General features: G+C 46.7%; 2 protein-coding genes across 3 annotated transcripts in view; both read left to right on the forward strand.

Moving 5' to 3' along the window:
* LOC117652000 (latrophilin Cirl-like) overlaps positions 1 to 3,929 on the forward strand; it is a 109,719-nt gene extending 105,790 nt beyond the window's left edge. Inside the window, exons 5-7 of the mRNA XM_034396626.1 lie at positions 2,478 to 2,584; positions 3,285 to 3,417; positions 3,908 to 3,929. Of these exons, the coding sequence (XP_034252517.1) occupies positions 2,478 to 2,584; positions 3,285 to 3,417; positions 3,908 to 3,929 (262 nt within the window). The remainder of the gene's footprint in view (positions 1 to 2,477; positions 2,585 to 3,284; positions 3,418 to 3,907) is intronic.
* On the forward strand, positions 3,914 to 15,085 carry LOC117651542 (latrophilin Cirl-like). 2 transcript variants are annotated; one of them, XM_034395627.1, is made up of 13 exons: positions 3,914 to 4,032; positions 4,115 to 4,297; positions 4,390 to 4,717; positions 4,822 to 5,042; positions 5,135 to 5,316; positions 5,398 to 5,623; positions 7,999 to 8,164; positions 8,244 to 8,458; positions 8,539 to 8,642; positions 9,752 to 9,796; positions 10,884 to 11,052; positions 12,759 to 13,070; positions 13,148 to 15,085. In XM_034395627.1, the coding sequence occupies exons 2-13, from the start codon at positions 4,181 to 4,183 to the stop codon at positions 13,790 to 13,792; spliced, it is 2,730 nt and encodes a 909-aa protein (XP_034251518.1). In that variant the 5' UTR covers positions 3,914 to 4,032; positions 4,115 to 4,180; the 3' UTR covers positions 13,793 to 15,085. The 2 variants fall into 2 exon arrangements, with proteins under 2 accessions (XP_034251518.1, XP_034251519.1); XM_034395628.1 differs by lacking the exon at positions 13,148 to 15,085 and adding an exon at positions 11,570 to 11,804 and having other exon boundaries at positions 12,759 to 13,067.
* Positions 15,086 to 16,472: the final 1,387 nt, after the last annotated feature.

A 16,472-nucleotide genomic window follows, 5' to 3' on the forward strand; every position in this document is an offset into this window, starting at 1 on the left:
GGCCCGGGACTGATTCTGAACGGTCCTCTGTTTCTCTCTCGCTCTCTCGCGCCCCTGCGCGGTCCACGCGGCGCCCCGTGAGTGCGAGAGAGACAAGGGTGCTGTTCGAGCGGCTGGGCTGACAGCGGACAGGCCTCAGCCTGTCCTCCTTCCGACTTGCGACTCCGTAGGCGTGCTCTCTCTCTCTCCCTCTACACAGCCCACCTGGGACCTGGATTGGAAAGGGCCGAAAGGGGTGATGAGAGCGAAGGCGCCCCGCCCCCGCCCCGCCCCGCCCCGCCCCCTGCCGGTGACGCCAGCCGTTTCTCATTGCTCTTTATCGGCGTGGGCCTGGCGGCCTGGGCAGGCCTCTGTGCCGGTGCCTCGGTGCCTTGTGCCTTTCCACTCGGAAAGCAAGCGCCCCGCCCCACCCCGCCCGCCCCGCCCCCCCCGCCCCGCCCTGCTCCGCCCCGCCCCGCCCCGCCCCGCCCGCCGTATGCAGCCCCTCGGACTTTAAATTGTCAGTGAGGGGCGGCCATTGTGTAGCGTAACGTGAGTAGCCGGCCGCCACGGCGGGGCCAGGGGGGCGTATGTCTGTGTGTGTGTGCGCGCGCGCGGGGGGGGGTGGTGTTGGAGGGGTCGTTTGGCGATGCCCCGCGGGAAACCTGCGTACCGCGGCCTGAGTGGGCAGGATCCCGCTAACTTGGCGCTGCGCAGGTTAAATTCCGAAAAAATTTGGCCCCCGTCCGGCCAAGCTCCCCCCCCCCCCTGCGGGACGCCCTCCTTTTGGGGAGTGCGGGCAAAGACGTAGCGGCCGGGCTGTTGGGGAAAGGCCGCCCGCCCCGTTGGGCGCTGCGCAGGTTGATTCCGAAGAGTGCCTCGTCGCTCTGTCTCTCTCCCACCCACCCCTGCGGGACGCCCTCCTCTATGAGTGCGAGCGAGACGGAGCGACCAGGGCAGTGTTCGGGAAGGCCCTGAGCCACGAGGCCAAGCCTAGAGGCCAAGCCTAGAGGCCAAGCCTAGAGGCCAAGCCTAGAGGCCAAGCCTAGAGGCCAAGCCTAGAGGCCAAGCCTAGAGGCCAAGCCTAGAGGCCAAGCCTAGAGGCCAAGCCTAGAGGCCAAGCCAGTAGGCCAAGCCTAGAGGCCAGCCAGAGGCCAGTAGAGGCCAAGCCGAGGGCCCCGCCCCGGGCCGCGCTGCCCGCCGCACCTGGAGACTGATTCCGAGCGTCGTTTTCATCGCTGTCTCCCTCGCACCTTCAGGGCACGCCCCGTGAGTGCGACAGAGACAGAGCGACGAAAACGACTCTCGGAATCAGCCCCCTGGCCCCTGGCCGTGGCGGCCGTGGCCGTTGACGGAAAGGTTGGTGTGTGAATCGCCGCGCGTTGCGGGGCTGCGGGGCTGCGGGCCGTGCTGCGGGGGGCGCCCTGCCCTGACGAGGAAGGGGAGGCGAGGCGGGAAAAAAGTGTCGGCGGAAATGTCAGGGAGACGCGGCGTCCACGCCTTGGCCCGGACGGGGTCGTCCACGAGTTACGTCACGGCCGAGGTCTTGCCGCGGTGCGGTGCACACATTGGAGGTCAGGTTGACCCGGGCACCCGGGAGAGAGAGGGAGAGAAACAGAAAGAGAGAGAGAGAGAGAGAGAGAGAGAGAGAGAGAGAGAGAGAGAGAGAGAGAGAGAGAGAGAGAGAGAGAGAGAGAGAGAGAGAGAGGGAGAGAGGCCCCAGGGTGGCGGGATGCTTATTTCTCATTAGCGCCCCGACACGACATGGTCGTCGCCGCCACCCTCGGCACCCTCCGCCTCCCCGGCGGCGCGGGGCGGGACAACCCCGTCCGCTTCTCGGCCGCCGCCACGCCGCCACCCTCGGCCAGTCGGCCCGGCCCGGATATTAGTGCGGACTCGACTTCCTAATGCAGGCCGTGGACATGAGGGTGGCTGCGGGCCGGGCCGGGCCGGGCCGCTGGCTCGGAAGGAAAATGATTCTCGAGCGCGGTGCCGTCGTCCCGTCCCGTCCGCCCCCGCACTGGAAGCCACGCCACTGGAAGCGCAGCGGCGGCCGCGCCCAGCAAAAAGCCCCTCGTGTTGCGACTCGGCGGGTAATCAAGTAGAATTAGGGGTCGTTGGTGGGGTGTGGCCGGTGCCGCCGTGCCGCCACTGCTGGCCAGGCCGGGCCGCCTCCCTCCCGCACTTGTTCGTGTGCCCCGCCGCCCCGCCGCGCACCTAAGTGCGCTTGGCTCCCGGGGGCGCGGGGCCCGCGGCGACGTGCAGCCCCGCTGTCCCTTGCCGTCCACCGCCAAATGAAACCGAACGTCTGAAAAAGTAAAGTCACCTTTACGTCGCCTTCATGGATTTCCCCTGAATACGTTTCGTTTCCTTTGCCCGCTCCCACCGTATCCACGGCCTTCCCGATCCAGTGTCTGTGCCTTGTCCTTGTGTTTGTGTGTGTGTGTGTGTTTCCGCTTGGAGCTGAGCCCCCCTTCCCTGTTCCTGTGTGTCTCCAGATGTAGCGAGCAGCAGAACTGCAGCGTGGCCGCGCACACCAGCATGTTCGGGGACCCGTGCCCCGGCACGCTCAAGTACCTCGAGGCTCACTACCAGTGCACGCCAGGTAAGTGTCGTCCGGTCTTGATCGCCACCAGCGCGCCCTGCGCCACCACGGCGTCCTCTAGGGTCTACGCCCCCAGTTCAGCGCGAGGTCAAGTTAGGTTTTGCATGCTGCACGGGGGGTTAACGTTGGCAAGCTTAAACAATATAAACCTTTTTCTTTATTCTTTTTGCTGGGGAATGTATTTACCGGTGTAGCATGTAGTACCGGCGGTAGCCGGCGCATCGCGTGTGGCGTTGGGTCCTTATCACTGTCGGGCACGGCACAGCCAGGCATAGCCAGGCATAGCCGCGGTCTGGGCGGACGGCATACGGGATAGCCGGACAAAACGGAACGCCCCGCCCCGCCCCGCCCCGCCCCGCCGGCCCGGCAGCACACGCTAAGTGCCGTGGGCGATAGGTAGGCTGAGGGACGCTTATGGGCTGCCGGAGTATCGTCATGATGTCCTGCAGGAATGCTGCGCGCTGCGCGGCGGTGCCGTGAGTACGGCCAGGCACACTGTTTCAAAGTGTCGAGTTGTTTTTTTGAGCTTTCTGTCGCTTTACCGTGGCAAGCCCGGCCGGCTGCAAGGGAAGCCCCACGAGGGCCGCGGTCGCTTTCGCGTGGGGCTATCGAGTGGCGTGTCCGAGACTCGCTGTGAATTTACTTCAGTCGCAGTGTGGCGGCGTGCTTCAATTTTAACGAGTGTGGCGTTGCTTTGCAGTGTCGAGTGTGGCGTCCACGCCGCGGGCCAGCCCGCCGTGGCTCATCACGTCGCAGCCCAGCGTGTGGAGCACGGCCAAGCTGCCCCCGGGGCTGCTCAAGCCCGCCGCGCCGCCGCAGCCGCCCCCGCAGCCCGCCGCCGGACCCACCCCCGCGCCGGGGCCAGGGCCGCCCGGGCCGGCCGCCCCCGGACCGGCCGCCGGCTCGGACTCCGCCGGTCCGGAGGGGCAGGCTGGGCAGGCGGGCAGCTCGCCGACCGCCCCCGCGACGCAGACCACAGGCCGGCCCGCCGCCGCCCCCGCGCCGCAGCCGCAGCCTCAACCGCCGCAGCCGCCGCCCCAGGAGCGGGAGCGAGAAAGGGAACGGGAGCGGGAGCGGGAACGCGAGCAAGAGACGGCGCTGGAGCCCGCCCCCGCGCCGCCCCCAGCGCCGAGCCCTGCCCCCGGCCCCTCCGCCGGATCTGGCTCTGGTCGAGACTCCAACAATGATCCCCCGCCAGTGCGGGAGCAGCAGCCCCTGCCTTCCAGCACACCCGGTGAGTAGCCACCTTCCTACCTTGCTCCCTCGTTTAATTTTGTCTCCTTGCATTTTGGTTGACGATTGTTGTTTTGCGTTTGGTTGCAGCCACGTCAACTGCGAGCATTGACGCGTCTCTGTCTTCAAGTAATCCCTGGTTCCAAGGGGAGCTGTCCCTGTGCAGCCCCCTGACGGCTCGGGGACTTTACTGGAACTGGACTCGAGCGGGCGAGGTATGTTGCCTTAGTTTTATCGAGTGTATGACGGCGTTTGTTTGCGGTTTTTCCTGTTTCTAACGCCGTCTGCTCGTTGCAGGTTGCTGTGCAAGCTTGTCCCGGCGGCGCCACGGGAGTGGCAAAGTGGCGCTGCAGCCCTTCTTCCATGTGGGAGCCGGAAACCCCCGATTTGAGCGAGTGCCGCTCAGTCTGGCTGACCAGCCTTGAATCTCGAGTACAAGAGGGAGATTCGTTAATCAGTATTGCCAATGATTTGTCTCAGGTGTGCTATTAGATCTCATACTATTCTGTTAATTTTATTATATTTCCAAGTTGAGAAATTTATGATTTATGTCCTCTCTTGATTTTTTTCAGGTCACCAGTAGCAAAACTTTGTATGGAGGTGACATGATGACAACCACTAAAATTATGAAGGCTATGGCAGAGAAGCTAGCAAAAGACAGTCAGACCTTTCCAGATCTTCAGCAAAGAGAAGCTATTGTGACTGAGCTGTTGCATGGAGCCGTCAGAACTGGGTCCAATCTTCTCGACACTGCCCACATGCCAAGCTGGCACGATTTAAGTTATCGTGAGCAGATGCTAGTTGCCACCTCTTTACTCATTGGGCTTGAAGAGAATGCATTCCTGGTAGCTGATGCTGTTGTGACAGAGAAAACTGTGATACAATCTTTCAAAAATATTTGTAAGTACAAGTTGCCTTAATATTGTTATTAAACTCAACAGATTTCTTGTTTTCTGTTGTTGTTTTTGTTTGCATTTTAAAATGGTGTTTTCTTTTTGTTGCAGTACTCAGTGTCAGGGTCCTAGAAAATCGCAGTATAGGCCTAACTGAACAGTTTCCTACTGCTGCTGCTCTCAAGACATGGGATGGTCGTCTTGTGTCAGATGGAGACTGGTTGGAACTTCCAAGGGGTGCCCTTCTAGACAATTCAGACAAGGGACTGGTTCGCTTAGTATTTGTTGCATTTGATCGCCTTGAGGAAATTTTACAGCCTAAAGGAGACCCTGTAAGTAAACTGAAAATTTTTGAATTTTTTAATCAACGCATGTTGGCTGTAGTTGTTATCACTGACACCATCCAATTTTTTTTTCTTAACAGGTTGAAAACAGTGTTGGTGTCATTAGCAACGTCACACGAGTACTCAACAGCAAAATCATTTCAGCATCTCTTGGTAAAGGACGCCACATCCAACTTTCAGAGCCAGTTCGCCTTACACTTAAACACATACGAACTGAAAATGTTAGCAACCCTTCTTGTGTGTTTTGGGATTATACCATGAGGTAAATATATCAACTGTAAATGCCCTTTTTAACGCTATTCAAAGTACGTTTTTACTAAAACAACTTTTTACTTTGTTTCAGTACATGGTCAGAGGAAGGCTGCCGAGTACGCAGCAATAATCAAACACACACAGTCTGTGAATGTGAACATCTCACAAACTTTGCTGTTCTTATGGATGTCCATTCAACACTGCTACCACAAGTTCATCAAGCAGCACTGCAAGTGATCACCTACGTTGGCTGTGTCATATCAGTTGTTTGTCTGGTCCTTGCCATCCTCACCTTCCAACTGTTTCGTGGACTTAAGGTAAAGCGGAACAGCGCAGGAAATCGTTTGCCTCGTAGACATCTTTGTAGAAGTTCATGTAGTGCCACATCACGTAGTTCATCCCATAGTCAAATGTTAAGTCAGCTTTGCTCTAGAAGGGAACAGTCATCTTGCCAGTGTGGAGCACAGGACGAATCATGTAGTCAAATGCAGGATCTTTGTTCAGAATCTTGCACTCCACCCCGTAGTCAAGTTCATAATCACATTAACCAGTTGTGTGGGGAATCATTCAATCAACCGCATAATCTGATAACCACTCAGCCAAGAAGCCAATCTCATGCTCATCCATGTAACGAAAGGCACTTGTGTGTTGAGTCCTGTGGTGAGAATTGCATTCACCAGAATAGTGCAGGCGCGGCACCGTGCGCTCAAACGCTCGGACATCCGTGCGATGACCCTCATGGCCTAAGGCCACAGCAGGTTCACTGTGATACATATGGCAGAACTTGTATAGGTTCTCGCCAAAATACTCTTAATCGATCAAGCAGATCGTGTTCTCGTAGCCATGCTTGTGATACTTTGCGCTCACAAGCCCGAGGTTGTGATGGTCCCACGAGTTTACCCGCTCACCTGTCACAGCCCCATTCTTGTAACGGAGCCTACACTCTGAGGCATATGAGACCTCCATCTCAAAATCATTTTTGTGAGACAAGATGTGACTCAGTTTCTGACCAAACTTGCCAAATCTACAATGAATTGAGCAGTAGAAGTCACACTCCAACTTGCGCGCAAGCGCTTCATAGTTTGTCTATGACACATTCACAATTAGAGCCCAACTATTGGTCACGAAGGCCACTAGGGAGGCCACGGAATCCTAGACATGATGTTGCATACAATATGGAGATTCCTAGAGTTTACTCAAGAGCTCTCAGTGACGATAGTCCAGAGTATGAATACATTAGTTAGTAATTGTTATTATTTCACTGGTGTACCTGTGCTCTTAAGAAAGACAAGACTGGTCTTGTTATAGTACTGAAGTGTTATGATTTGTTACAAATTCTAATTCAGACGAAATAAAATAAGTGTAGATATTTGTCTTAAGCAAAATTCTCCTTTTTTACTCGTTTCATTTCAATTGATCAATTATTTTTGCCTTACTGGATATTGACCACTTCAGTATTATACAAGTTCGTATTTATAACTGTGTTTTTGCTGAGCCTTTCGTTTTTACCTATTAGATTTTAATTTATTGACTGCATTTTGTACTCATGTAATTTATTATGTTGCTTATTTGTATTATAGTCAGTTGTACAGTCAATGATTCTTGTGCCTACCTGTGACAGTCTCTGTAATTATTGATATTTATTAGCATTATTTTATGTAATTTTGTACATAGCCATGATTTATTCAGTGAGCATTTGTCATTGCTTTTATTTCCACACTGCTCTCACACCTGCAGCTGCTTTTGTCTCTTGAGACTATGCCTTCATTTTGTAGATTGCTTATTGCAGCATGAAATTTTAACGCTTATATTGTGTAAATATTGTAAAATTTTGTTTATTTTTGTTTTTAGTTAAATAAAGATTTGTAGTTGAATTTTATCAACTACTTATACAGGTAACATTTTGTTTTGTTTGCCACCCCTTTCATTTTATTTGCTTGTTGCCTTCTGGAGTCATTTTTGCAATTTCCATAGTCACATTTTGTCAGAACTATGCAATAATTTCATTCCATATCCATTGAAAAAAAAAATAAACAGTTTTTTCAAACCGCTAGGCACTAACAACATGTGATGCTGTCTTGTAATGGCGCCACTATTTCACATATCATCGTATTCCATGGTACCATGATCATTGATCACCAGTTCGATGTCATTAGATCAAGCCTCTTCATTGGTAATGCATGTGTCTGCTCAAGGTGATAGTCACGCATCTGAAATGCTTCTGCTTCATTTTCTTGTTGATTTTAGCTTCAGTTGACTTAAAAAAGTGTATGTTTCATAAATCTGATGTGTAACACTTCTATATTGTCATTAGTATGCACTTGCCTATACCACTGGGTTAGATCACAACTGCCTTTAATAGTTTTTATTTTTTACTCTTTGATCATCTGCACTTAGTAGTTGTACTGGTAGTCATTGTTCATGCACACCAATGCACCACAATTTTTAAAAATTTAATGGAATACAGTTTGACATCATTGTTTGATCAAATTTCCCTTGAATCAAAACTCTCTGAGAAATAACTGAAAATGTTTTACAAGTATCTTGCCAAATATCAATTTACAAGGTATGGGTTGATCTTCCCAACCATGGTGTCAGTCTGCACTCACTGAATTCAGTACTCATCTTGGGTGTAAATCATGTCTTTCTTTGGTACTGTGGTACTGAAAAGCACATTCTATTATGTGTGCAGTCGGATCGCACAACAATCCACAAGAACCTGTGCATCTGCCTGCTTCTTGGAGAACTCCTTTTCCTGGCTGGGATTGGGCGAACGGATACACCCATCCTATGTGGTGTCGTTGCTGGACTTCTCCACTTCTTCTTCCTGTGTGCCTTTGCTTGGATGTTTTTAGAAGGTAAGTCTATCAAACAGTGGGACTACAGACTCTTAATTTCAGATTCATTTTTCATAATTACTCTGTATTTTATTCGCAGGTTTTCAACTGTATGTCATGCTAATAGAAGTTTTTGAAGCGGAAAAATCACGAGTCCGCTGGTATTACTTGTTTGCATATGGTGCACCACTTGTGGTTGTAGCAATCTCTAGTGTCGTGGATCCTTTTTCTTATGGCACTGAGCAGTACTGTTGGCTACGTGCTGACAACTTTTTCATCTTCAGCTTTGTTGGCCCTGTGATAGCTGTGATTCTTGTAAGTTCTTCAATTTCCATTCGAGTTATCTCTCTAAACAGGTATTTAGGCTCATTTTTAATGACAATTTTTGTTTTTAGGCCAACTTAGTATTTTTGGCAATGGCAATATTCATGATGTGTCGCCATGCCAGCTCAGCAGTGGCTATGAAGAGCAAGGAACATTCTCGCCTAGCTAGTGCAAAGTAAGTCCATACACTCTAACTTTAGGATGTTCTGCGCTTTTGATTCGATTTAGCCAGTTTCTACTCAAAGGGCCTCACCTTTTTAAAAATTTAAACTAAGTTAACAAGTTTTGCTGAATAACACATGACGGCACAAACTGAGAGTTGGTGTTTCCTCAACAAGTATTCTTTAAATGGTCTTGTCTTTGCTCTGGTTTTCTTGAAGTAGGAAGCAAAAGAATAATTTTGTTGACCACTCTGCATGATGGTTTGTCAGATATCTTGATTGCATTTTGTGCAAACATTTGAGTTTGTTTTGTAATGTGATTTGCTCCCTTGTATAACTATCCTTTCTTCCCTCACTCTTCCTTTTGTTTACTTTTTCTTTTTTGTCTTGACACTCAAACAGAATCTTCAAAACACATTTTTCCTTCTAATGGTTTTTAAAAAAAAACTTGTTGTTTGAACATTTGATATTACTCATCTAATGCTATTTTTGCAAATGTAAGTCAGTAAAGTCTGTCCTTCTCAGTCTCCTCACTTTCTGAAATCTGGTCCTGATCCTTTTGCCTCTACCCCTTGTTCTCCTCCCTGTATCTTCCTTTCTCTTTTCCTTTTACCGGTGTATTGCGTGTGCTGGTATTTAGATTTGAGTTTTATTGTATCGAATTGCACTGCTGTCTCTTACCTTACACCACATTATTTACATTGTGTTAAACTAAACCAAGGTTTGCACTTAGTGTATTCTGCAGTCAAAGGAAGTGTTCAGAGGGTATGCCTTTCTCTGAGGAAGGTTCAATACTAAAATAGGTGGTACCTGTTTAGGAGGCTTCCTTAATGAACACAATCACATTTGAGTTGCCTATTTGACCAAATTGGGGAATTGCTAAAATTTTAGTTTGAATCAACATCACATATTGTGCTTCATAGATTAAGTTTGAGTATATTTTTTCCAGAAATGAGTGTATTGTTTGAAGTTGAGTATGTTGTTTGATGATGTGAAACAGTTCAGGGTGATATGTGATACTGTGTGATGCCATATCACTCTTGGATCTGCTTCACTGACCATCTTCGGTGGTGGCCCTCATTGACAGCTAATTTTTTCCTGTGTGTTCTCTTGCATGGCGTAGTGGGAAAGAAGAGAATGCCCTTCAAACCAAATTACAGTCACATCTGTAAGATCACGTTTTTATTAATCAAAATCTAATTGTGCTTTTTGTCTGTGTTTTTAATTTGCACGTCTATATTTTAATTGTTTTTGTGAAGCTTGCATGTATGTGAATTTTCCCTCACATTTGCAAGTGCAGGCAGCTGCTTATTTGTTTGGCCCAACTGTGCAAACTTGCGCTTGACAAGTTTTACAAGTATTTTCAAGCAGCTGCTACTATGCTGTGACTGAATCAGAGTGTTTTGATAAATTACCATCTTAAAATATATTTTCACTTTTGTGAATCTCTTGGGCATCACTTTAAAGGGTGCCACCGGTAACTGCTTGGATCTAGATGGATACTTCTTTATGTATGTGCACCTGACATTTATGTGACCAGCTGCCTCTTTATTTAAATGCACTTCATATGCCGTTCTGTGGTAGTACTTGTTGTTTCCATTTTGCCATCGTATCAGCCTTTGACAAACTGTCTTCGAACTATCTGTCTTCACTTTTGCATGAATTTGACACTACTTGCACTTTTAAAAAATATTTAGCAGATTTAGCTGCAAGTTTAAATGCTTTTATAATAGAACATTGCTGGATCAACTATCAACAAGTTTTAAAATACTACATTAAAATAACTAGAAGGTTTTAAAGAATCATGCATTGGTGTGTCTTGTCAGTCAATGATGCTTGCTGAGATCAACGCTAAGAGTGAGAAATTTGTCTACCTGTTGCTAACAAATGATTATTGTCTTGGTGTGCCAATGTCAATGTGTTTTGTGCCTGTTGCAATTTTGTGATCACTTGTGCATTGCATGCATTTATCTTATCTTACTTCGAATTTATCAGGAAGGCTCAGATCTTTTTTGTCTTATATATTAAAGTTTAGAATGGACCAATGCAATAGGGCTCCACTTTCACAGATTAACAGATTTTATCATTTTAATGTATTGGATTGATTAGCAACCAAAAAAATGTGCCTTTAAATGGGAAAGAAATTAGTTTTAAGAAGTATGAGCCCTTCCTGTAATAATTTCTGTGAGCTAGCCCTTAGCTTAGCTTGATTGTAATTTTTATAATTCAACAATTTTCAACTTGTTTGTCCACAGGGCCTGGTTGAGAGGTGCGATCGTTCTGGTGTTCCTTTTGGGCCTCACCTGGACCTTTGGTCTCCTGTACCTGAACGAGCAGACAGTAGTGATGGCCTACATTTTCACCATCTTGAATAGCCTTCAAGGACTCTTTATATTTATATTTCATTGTGTTCAAAATGAAAAGGTAAGAAAAATACTTGGCCTTGAAAAAGAAAAATCTGTTTACCTATGAACCCTCCCCTCTTTTTCCTTCTGCCTTTCCTGTTTGTACATTTGGATCTCTTCTTTGTCTCATATCAAGAACTGTAATCCTTTGTCATCTTGTACATAGTTTACTGTGATATTTATCTGATAGGGTTTTATACTAATCTTGAAATGAGAACTGTATTGTAGATTTTAAAAAAGAGTTTGTGTAATAAATATGCTACTAAAAAAACCAGTAATGGTTTTGCGTAGTACTTTATAAATCATCCTGTCTATATCCTCATCCCTGCATTCGCTCTCCTTTTCTTTCACCTCAAGTTTCTTTTCCTTTTTGCCTTTTTTAAGTTTTTTTCCCCCCTTTGCTTTCTGCTCCAGTTGACAAGGTCTTATCTATAGAGTGTTCTCTGTATTTAAAACTATCCGAGAGCAGGAATTTGAAGGTTTTGTTTGTTTTGTTCTTTATTTTATTTTTGTTTGTTTTCTTTTCCTTTCCTTAGGTTCGCAAAGAATATAGAAAATTTGTCAGAAGACATTCTTGGTTACCAAAATGTCTTCGGTGTTCAAAATCGTCTTCGAATGGCAGTAAAGAGAGGCGATCCAGTCTTTACACAGCATCGAATGGCAATCCTTCAGCACCTAACACCCACAACTCTAGTGTGGGTGGAGGATCTGATAACGCTGCCAATGTGGGTACCAGTCCTCCCCCTCCCCACTGCCAACACTACCAAGCAGGTATTGCGGCACAGCACAGTCACATTTCCTGAGGACCAGTCAAGCTCATGAATTTCAATCATGACGCTGGCATTGAATTTTATTTCCTAATTTAAGATCTTCTTAGCGTGAGTTTTGCAGTTGAGTGACGACTGACTCCTTGTACCCCACCTTCCTCTTTACAATGCTTATGTTGTAAAAACAAGCATTGCGTAATTCTTTTCATTGAGATGGTGCAATCTTTTACTGCCTTCTTCTTCTCTGTACCCTTTTACCAATGCCAAAATTGGCCCACTTTGATGTCCAGTCAGGAAACATCGGTCCTCAGGAAATTTAAAGCAAGGAAAGAAAATATTGGCACTTTGAAAGAGATTTTGCTTGACTAACAGGCCGATCGGCTGGGCTGGGTGCTGCAGTATGGTGTCTGGGAGGTGTTGTGGTGTGGTTTTATGTGTCTACTTCTGTCTCTACAGACTCATTTATTTTTTTAAATGATAAAGAAAAGAGTCCTATAGATTGAACTTATTTTTAATGCAAAGAATAATACAATCTGAATGCTTTTCAGTTCAAGCGTCATGAATATATCATCCAGTATTTACTAATATGCACAAAAAATATGTGCGGACAAGACTTTAGAAATCTTAGTACTAACTTTTAGGATGCATTTAGATCAGATTAGTTATCAGATTGGCGGCCATTTTCATAATTAATCAATATTGCCTGATGCTACAACTGATTTAGCTGATTTCCTTGGTCATAATAAATACCTAAAATTAATTTACAATCTACTCAAAATGAGGTAGTGGATGAATATTCTTTGCCTTGCTCCAATTACATTTGTTTTTTGTTTTCTTTCTCTCTCTCTCTTCCATCAAATCCTATTTTCCATGACAATAATTATGTGTAGCTACATTATCAGTTACAAAACACAAGTGGTAATTGTTTTTTCTACGATTGTTTCCGTTTGTGTTGCAGTCCTTCCTACAGCAGGGCTGGAACTCACGCAGCCTGCGTTCTTCAGGCAAGGGCCTGGGCAGCAGCACCTCCAACACGGTGGTGGTCGGCCAGGTGACCCACATGCCCGCCCACAACCCCATCCCCATCCCCGTGCACGGGACCACCATCGAGAATGGGGGCCCCGTCCTCGTCAATGACATGGACCCCAATGGCTCAGCGCGCACAGCTTCGTCCCCCCTAGAGAACCGAGTCTCGACCTTGCCGTACTCCAGGTCCAACTCCCGAGGCCACCTGCCCAAATCCTCTTCCTCTTGGGGCTCTCTCCACAAAGTACGTCATTTTTTTGCTGCACTCCAACGAATGATGACGAGCTCTTGTCTAACCCCATGCCGCCTCTGCCCTTCCAGAACATGTCTCCGAAAAACTACAGCCGTGAGCAGCTCCGCCACCAGCACCTGGAGCACGTGATGAGCAGCCCGCCGAACCACTACAACGGCCTGCAGGTGCACCACATCGCCGGCCTGGGCCACCACGGCCACGGTCCCCACGACGTGATCGGGCACGCCGAGGACGTCGCCAACGCGGCCAACGCCATGGGCCGCATGTCCTCGCTGCGGAGCGGCTCCAGCAGCCGGCGCGCGCACAGCCCCTGGAACCACACCTACACCGAGATCCGGGAGCGCGAACGCGAGCGAGAGCGCGAACGGGAGCGGGAGCGCGGGCTGCGCATGGACGACCCCGTGTACGAGGAGATCGAACGCGGCGGGGAGGTGCACGCCTCGGACTTCTCCGACGACGACGGCCGGCGGCAGAGCGACATGAGCAGGCAGTCGTCGCGGAGCTACGGCGACCACCGGCCGCTCATTCCATACAGCCCGGGCGCCGGCCCCACGGCGCCACTGCGGTACGTGCCCAACGTGAACCAGTGCGACATCGCGCGCACCGTGGCCGTGCTGGACGGCGACACCGTGGTGTGCCACCTGCAGCCCGACCACAGCCTGTACCCGCAGAGGACTCTGGGGCCCTACAACGAGTGCTACTCGCTGCAGTGAGCCGTTTCGGCAACGCTTTGGTTTGCCTCGGCCCTTATTTTTCTACTTTCATACCATGAGATAAAAGTTTAGATCCGAGCTGTGTTGTCGCTAGAGCCATTTTATTCAATTAGGACAGAAAGGACCCTTGTGTAATGAAGATTGCTTGTGATATTATGTTAGATTTGTTTAAAGGACTTCCTGAGTAATGATGTTGCGCTAGGATTAAGTGTGTAGACATAGATTTGAAAGCTAGGCCCACGATTTTGTTTCCTCTGACTGTTAGACTTGTTCAGTACTCAGTATCACTGCGTTCAAATATGTTTTATAAGGAGAGGACCTTTAGCAAAAGAATCTTAAATCTAATAGACTGATCCTTTTATAAAACATTGCTCTGTTTTCTAAGTGAAAACTGTTAGTGAAAACATTGACTTTATTATTATATGTAATTTTAGTAATTTGTGTTTTGGGCCATTAGGGTACTTATATGAGGGCTAGGAGCAGTCATTTGCTTAGCCCTAACCAATTTAAATGTGATAGTTGGGGTGCTTTACTCAAGCACTTCACACACACGGTTTTAATAACTGTGCTGTTTTTGTCTATAAATGTAAAATTGTGTATTTATATGTACCATACTGTGTCTGATGATTATGGTGTGTATTCGTAAGACATGAATGACCTGATTCATTTCATTATTATGTTACCAAATATTTTCTCGGGGCTGTAAATCAATGATCAAATTTGTTTTGGGTTCATTTTACACTGCACCAGCATTTAAGATTCTTGAAAGTGTTCTGTTTGTGCATAGAAACCCTATTTACTGAATCAAGTTAAACTCTATTGAATTACAGCTCCGAAGGTTCTGCTTTGTATGATTGTGGACAGCAAAACTCTTGTACATATAAATTTAAAATTTGTAAAGAAATAAAGTGCTATTTATTACAGTGATTTCATTGGTTGCAATTGGAGGATTCTGTTTTTCATTTAAGAATGATTTTTATTGAAGTTTTTCCATTTTCAGCCTGTAGGTTTCTATTGTTAAGATTTTTGTTATTGTTGTTTTTCCTATTTCATCCCGTCTCATGCATGTTCTTTTCTTTTTTACTCATTTTCTTTGTAATCAGGACATTCCAGACGTTTTTGAGATTGACTGGTTTGTGATACATAAATACATTTCAATATAGAATTCAAAAGTATGAAGCTCTAGAAATAAGTAAGAGACTATTTCAAAGGTTTTTCTGTGTACACCAATATTGGTTCTATTCTTTGCAAAAATTTGATTGACTATTAGAAAAGAATCCGTGTTTGTCGTTACTTATTTGATCATGATTGATTCTTCTGCAATTCATCGTCTACGTTTTCCAATCCTTATCAGTAATCAATTGTTGGCAGGACTTTTCTGCTTTTGACTGCAGATGAGAACCGACTGCTTTTCATTTAGGAGTTAATGGAACTGTGCCATAAAGTGTTGCAGGGCAACATTTATTTTCTCTTAGTTTGTCAAGACTTGATGATTTCTCTGGTGACTTCTTTTCTTTAACTGCCTGTAGACGAATAAAAGATTCTTCAATTAAAGTGAAAGATGTTACTGTAAAAGTCTGAGAGTAATATGAAATTGAAATTGAAACCAAGGATTACAGATTGTGTGATGAATTTATATAGAAAAATGTAAAGAACTTTAATTTGTATAATGTGAAAACTCAAGGAAGCTGTTATGATGAAATGGAGTGTACAATGATAGTGTTAGGTCTTAAATGTTCTTACCATGTAACTTGCCCTTCAAATTTGTAAAAAAATAAACAAAAACAAGAACTTGTAACAATAAAAATTTGCACAATCATTTCAAATAAAAACATAAATTATTAAAACAGACTTTTTTAATTTCCTGCCCCTATATCAACTTGGTCCAAAGAATTAACCATTTCAACTCTAAACAGTCCTTTTGGGTGAGCCATAAGAACGGAACAGAACACAAACATATCCTATAAGAAAGGCTCACTCAACTAGCAACAGGGGAAAAGTAATTTTTGTGCCAAACAAAATGTGTCAAAGACCATTGGGCATCGGGCATCTGTTTCTTAGGCCCATACCAACGTTCCATATGAATTTGAGACGAATCGGAGGTGGTCGACCATTTTCGCCGAAAAAAAGTTAAGGCTATACATCATGGTTTTTTTTACCGTTTTGGCAAAGATTTTAAAACGGCCCAAATTCGATTATGTTGTGCTCGAGGACTCCCTTGTGACTCCTGACTCTATTCCGAAGGCCATTTCGGCTCTCAACGGTGTTTTATGGCGAAAAACTGGAGTGCTTTCAAGATGCGCCGTGTAGGTAGGCAACCCACCATCCACACCTTCTACAACTCAACCAGTGTCACGGGAAAAGTCATTTTGACGCCAAATAGAATGCGTCAAAGACCATGGGGCACCGGGCTTCTGTTCCTTAGGCCCATAGCAACGTTCCATATGAATTTCAGACAAATCGGAGGTGGTCGACCATTTTCATCGAAAAAAAGCTAAGGCTATACATCATGGTTTTTTACCGTTTCCAGCAAAAATTTTAAAACGGCCCAAATTTGACTATGTTGTGCTGGAGCACTCCCTTAAGACTCCTGACACTCTTTCGCGAGTCATTTCGGCCCAAAACGGTAATTTTCAGGCAAAAAACTGGAATGCTTTGAGCGAGCATGCGCCGCGTGGAT

Source organism: Thrips palmi, unplaced genomic scaffold (genome assembly GCF_012932325.1).
Source record: "Thrips palmi isolate BJ-2018 unplaced genomic scaffold, TpBJ-2018v1 HiC_scaffold_6, whole genome shotgun sequence".
NCBI classification, from domain to species: domain Eukaryota; kingdom Metazoa; phylum Arthropoda; class Insecta; order Thysanoptera; family Thripidae; genus Thrips; species Thrips palmi.

What these genes read in the sequence shown, in the direction of transcription:
- LOC117651542 (XM_034395627.1), top strand. Translation starts at nt 4,181, where the DNA reads ATGTGGGAGCCGGAAACCCCCGATTTGAGCGAGTGCCGCTCAGTCTGG. An exon ending in TGCTTGGATGTTTTTAGAAG is followed by an intron (nt 8,165 to 8,243) that starts GTAAGTCTATCA and finishes TTTTATTCGCAG; the next exon opens with GTTTTCAACTGTATGTCATG. An exon ending in ACCAAATTACAGTCACATCT is followed by an intron (nt 9,797 to 10,883) that starts GTAAGATCACGT and finishes GTTTGTCCACAG; the next exon opens with GGCCTGGTTGAGAGGTGCGA.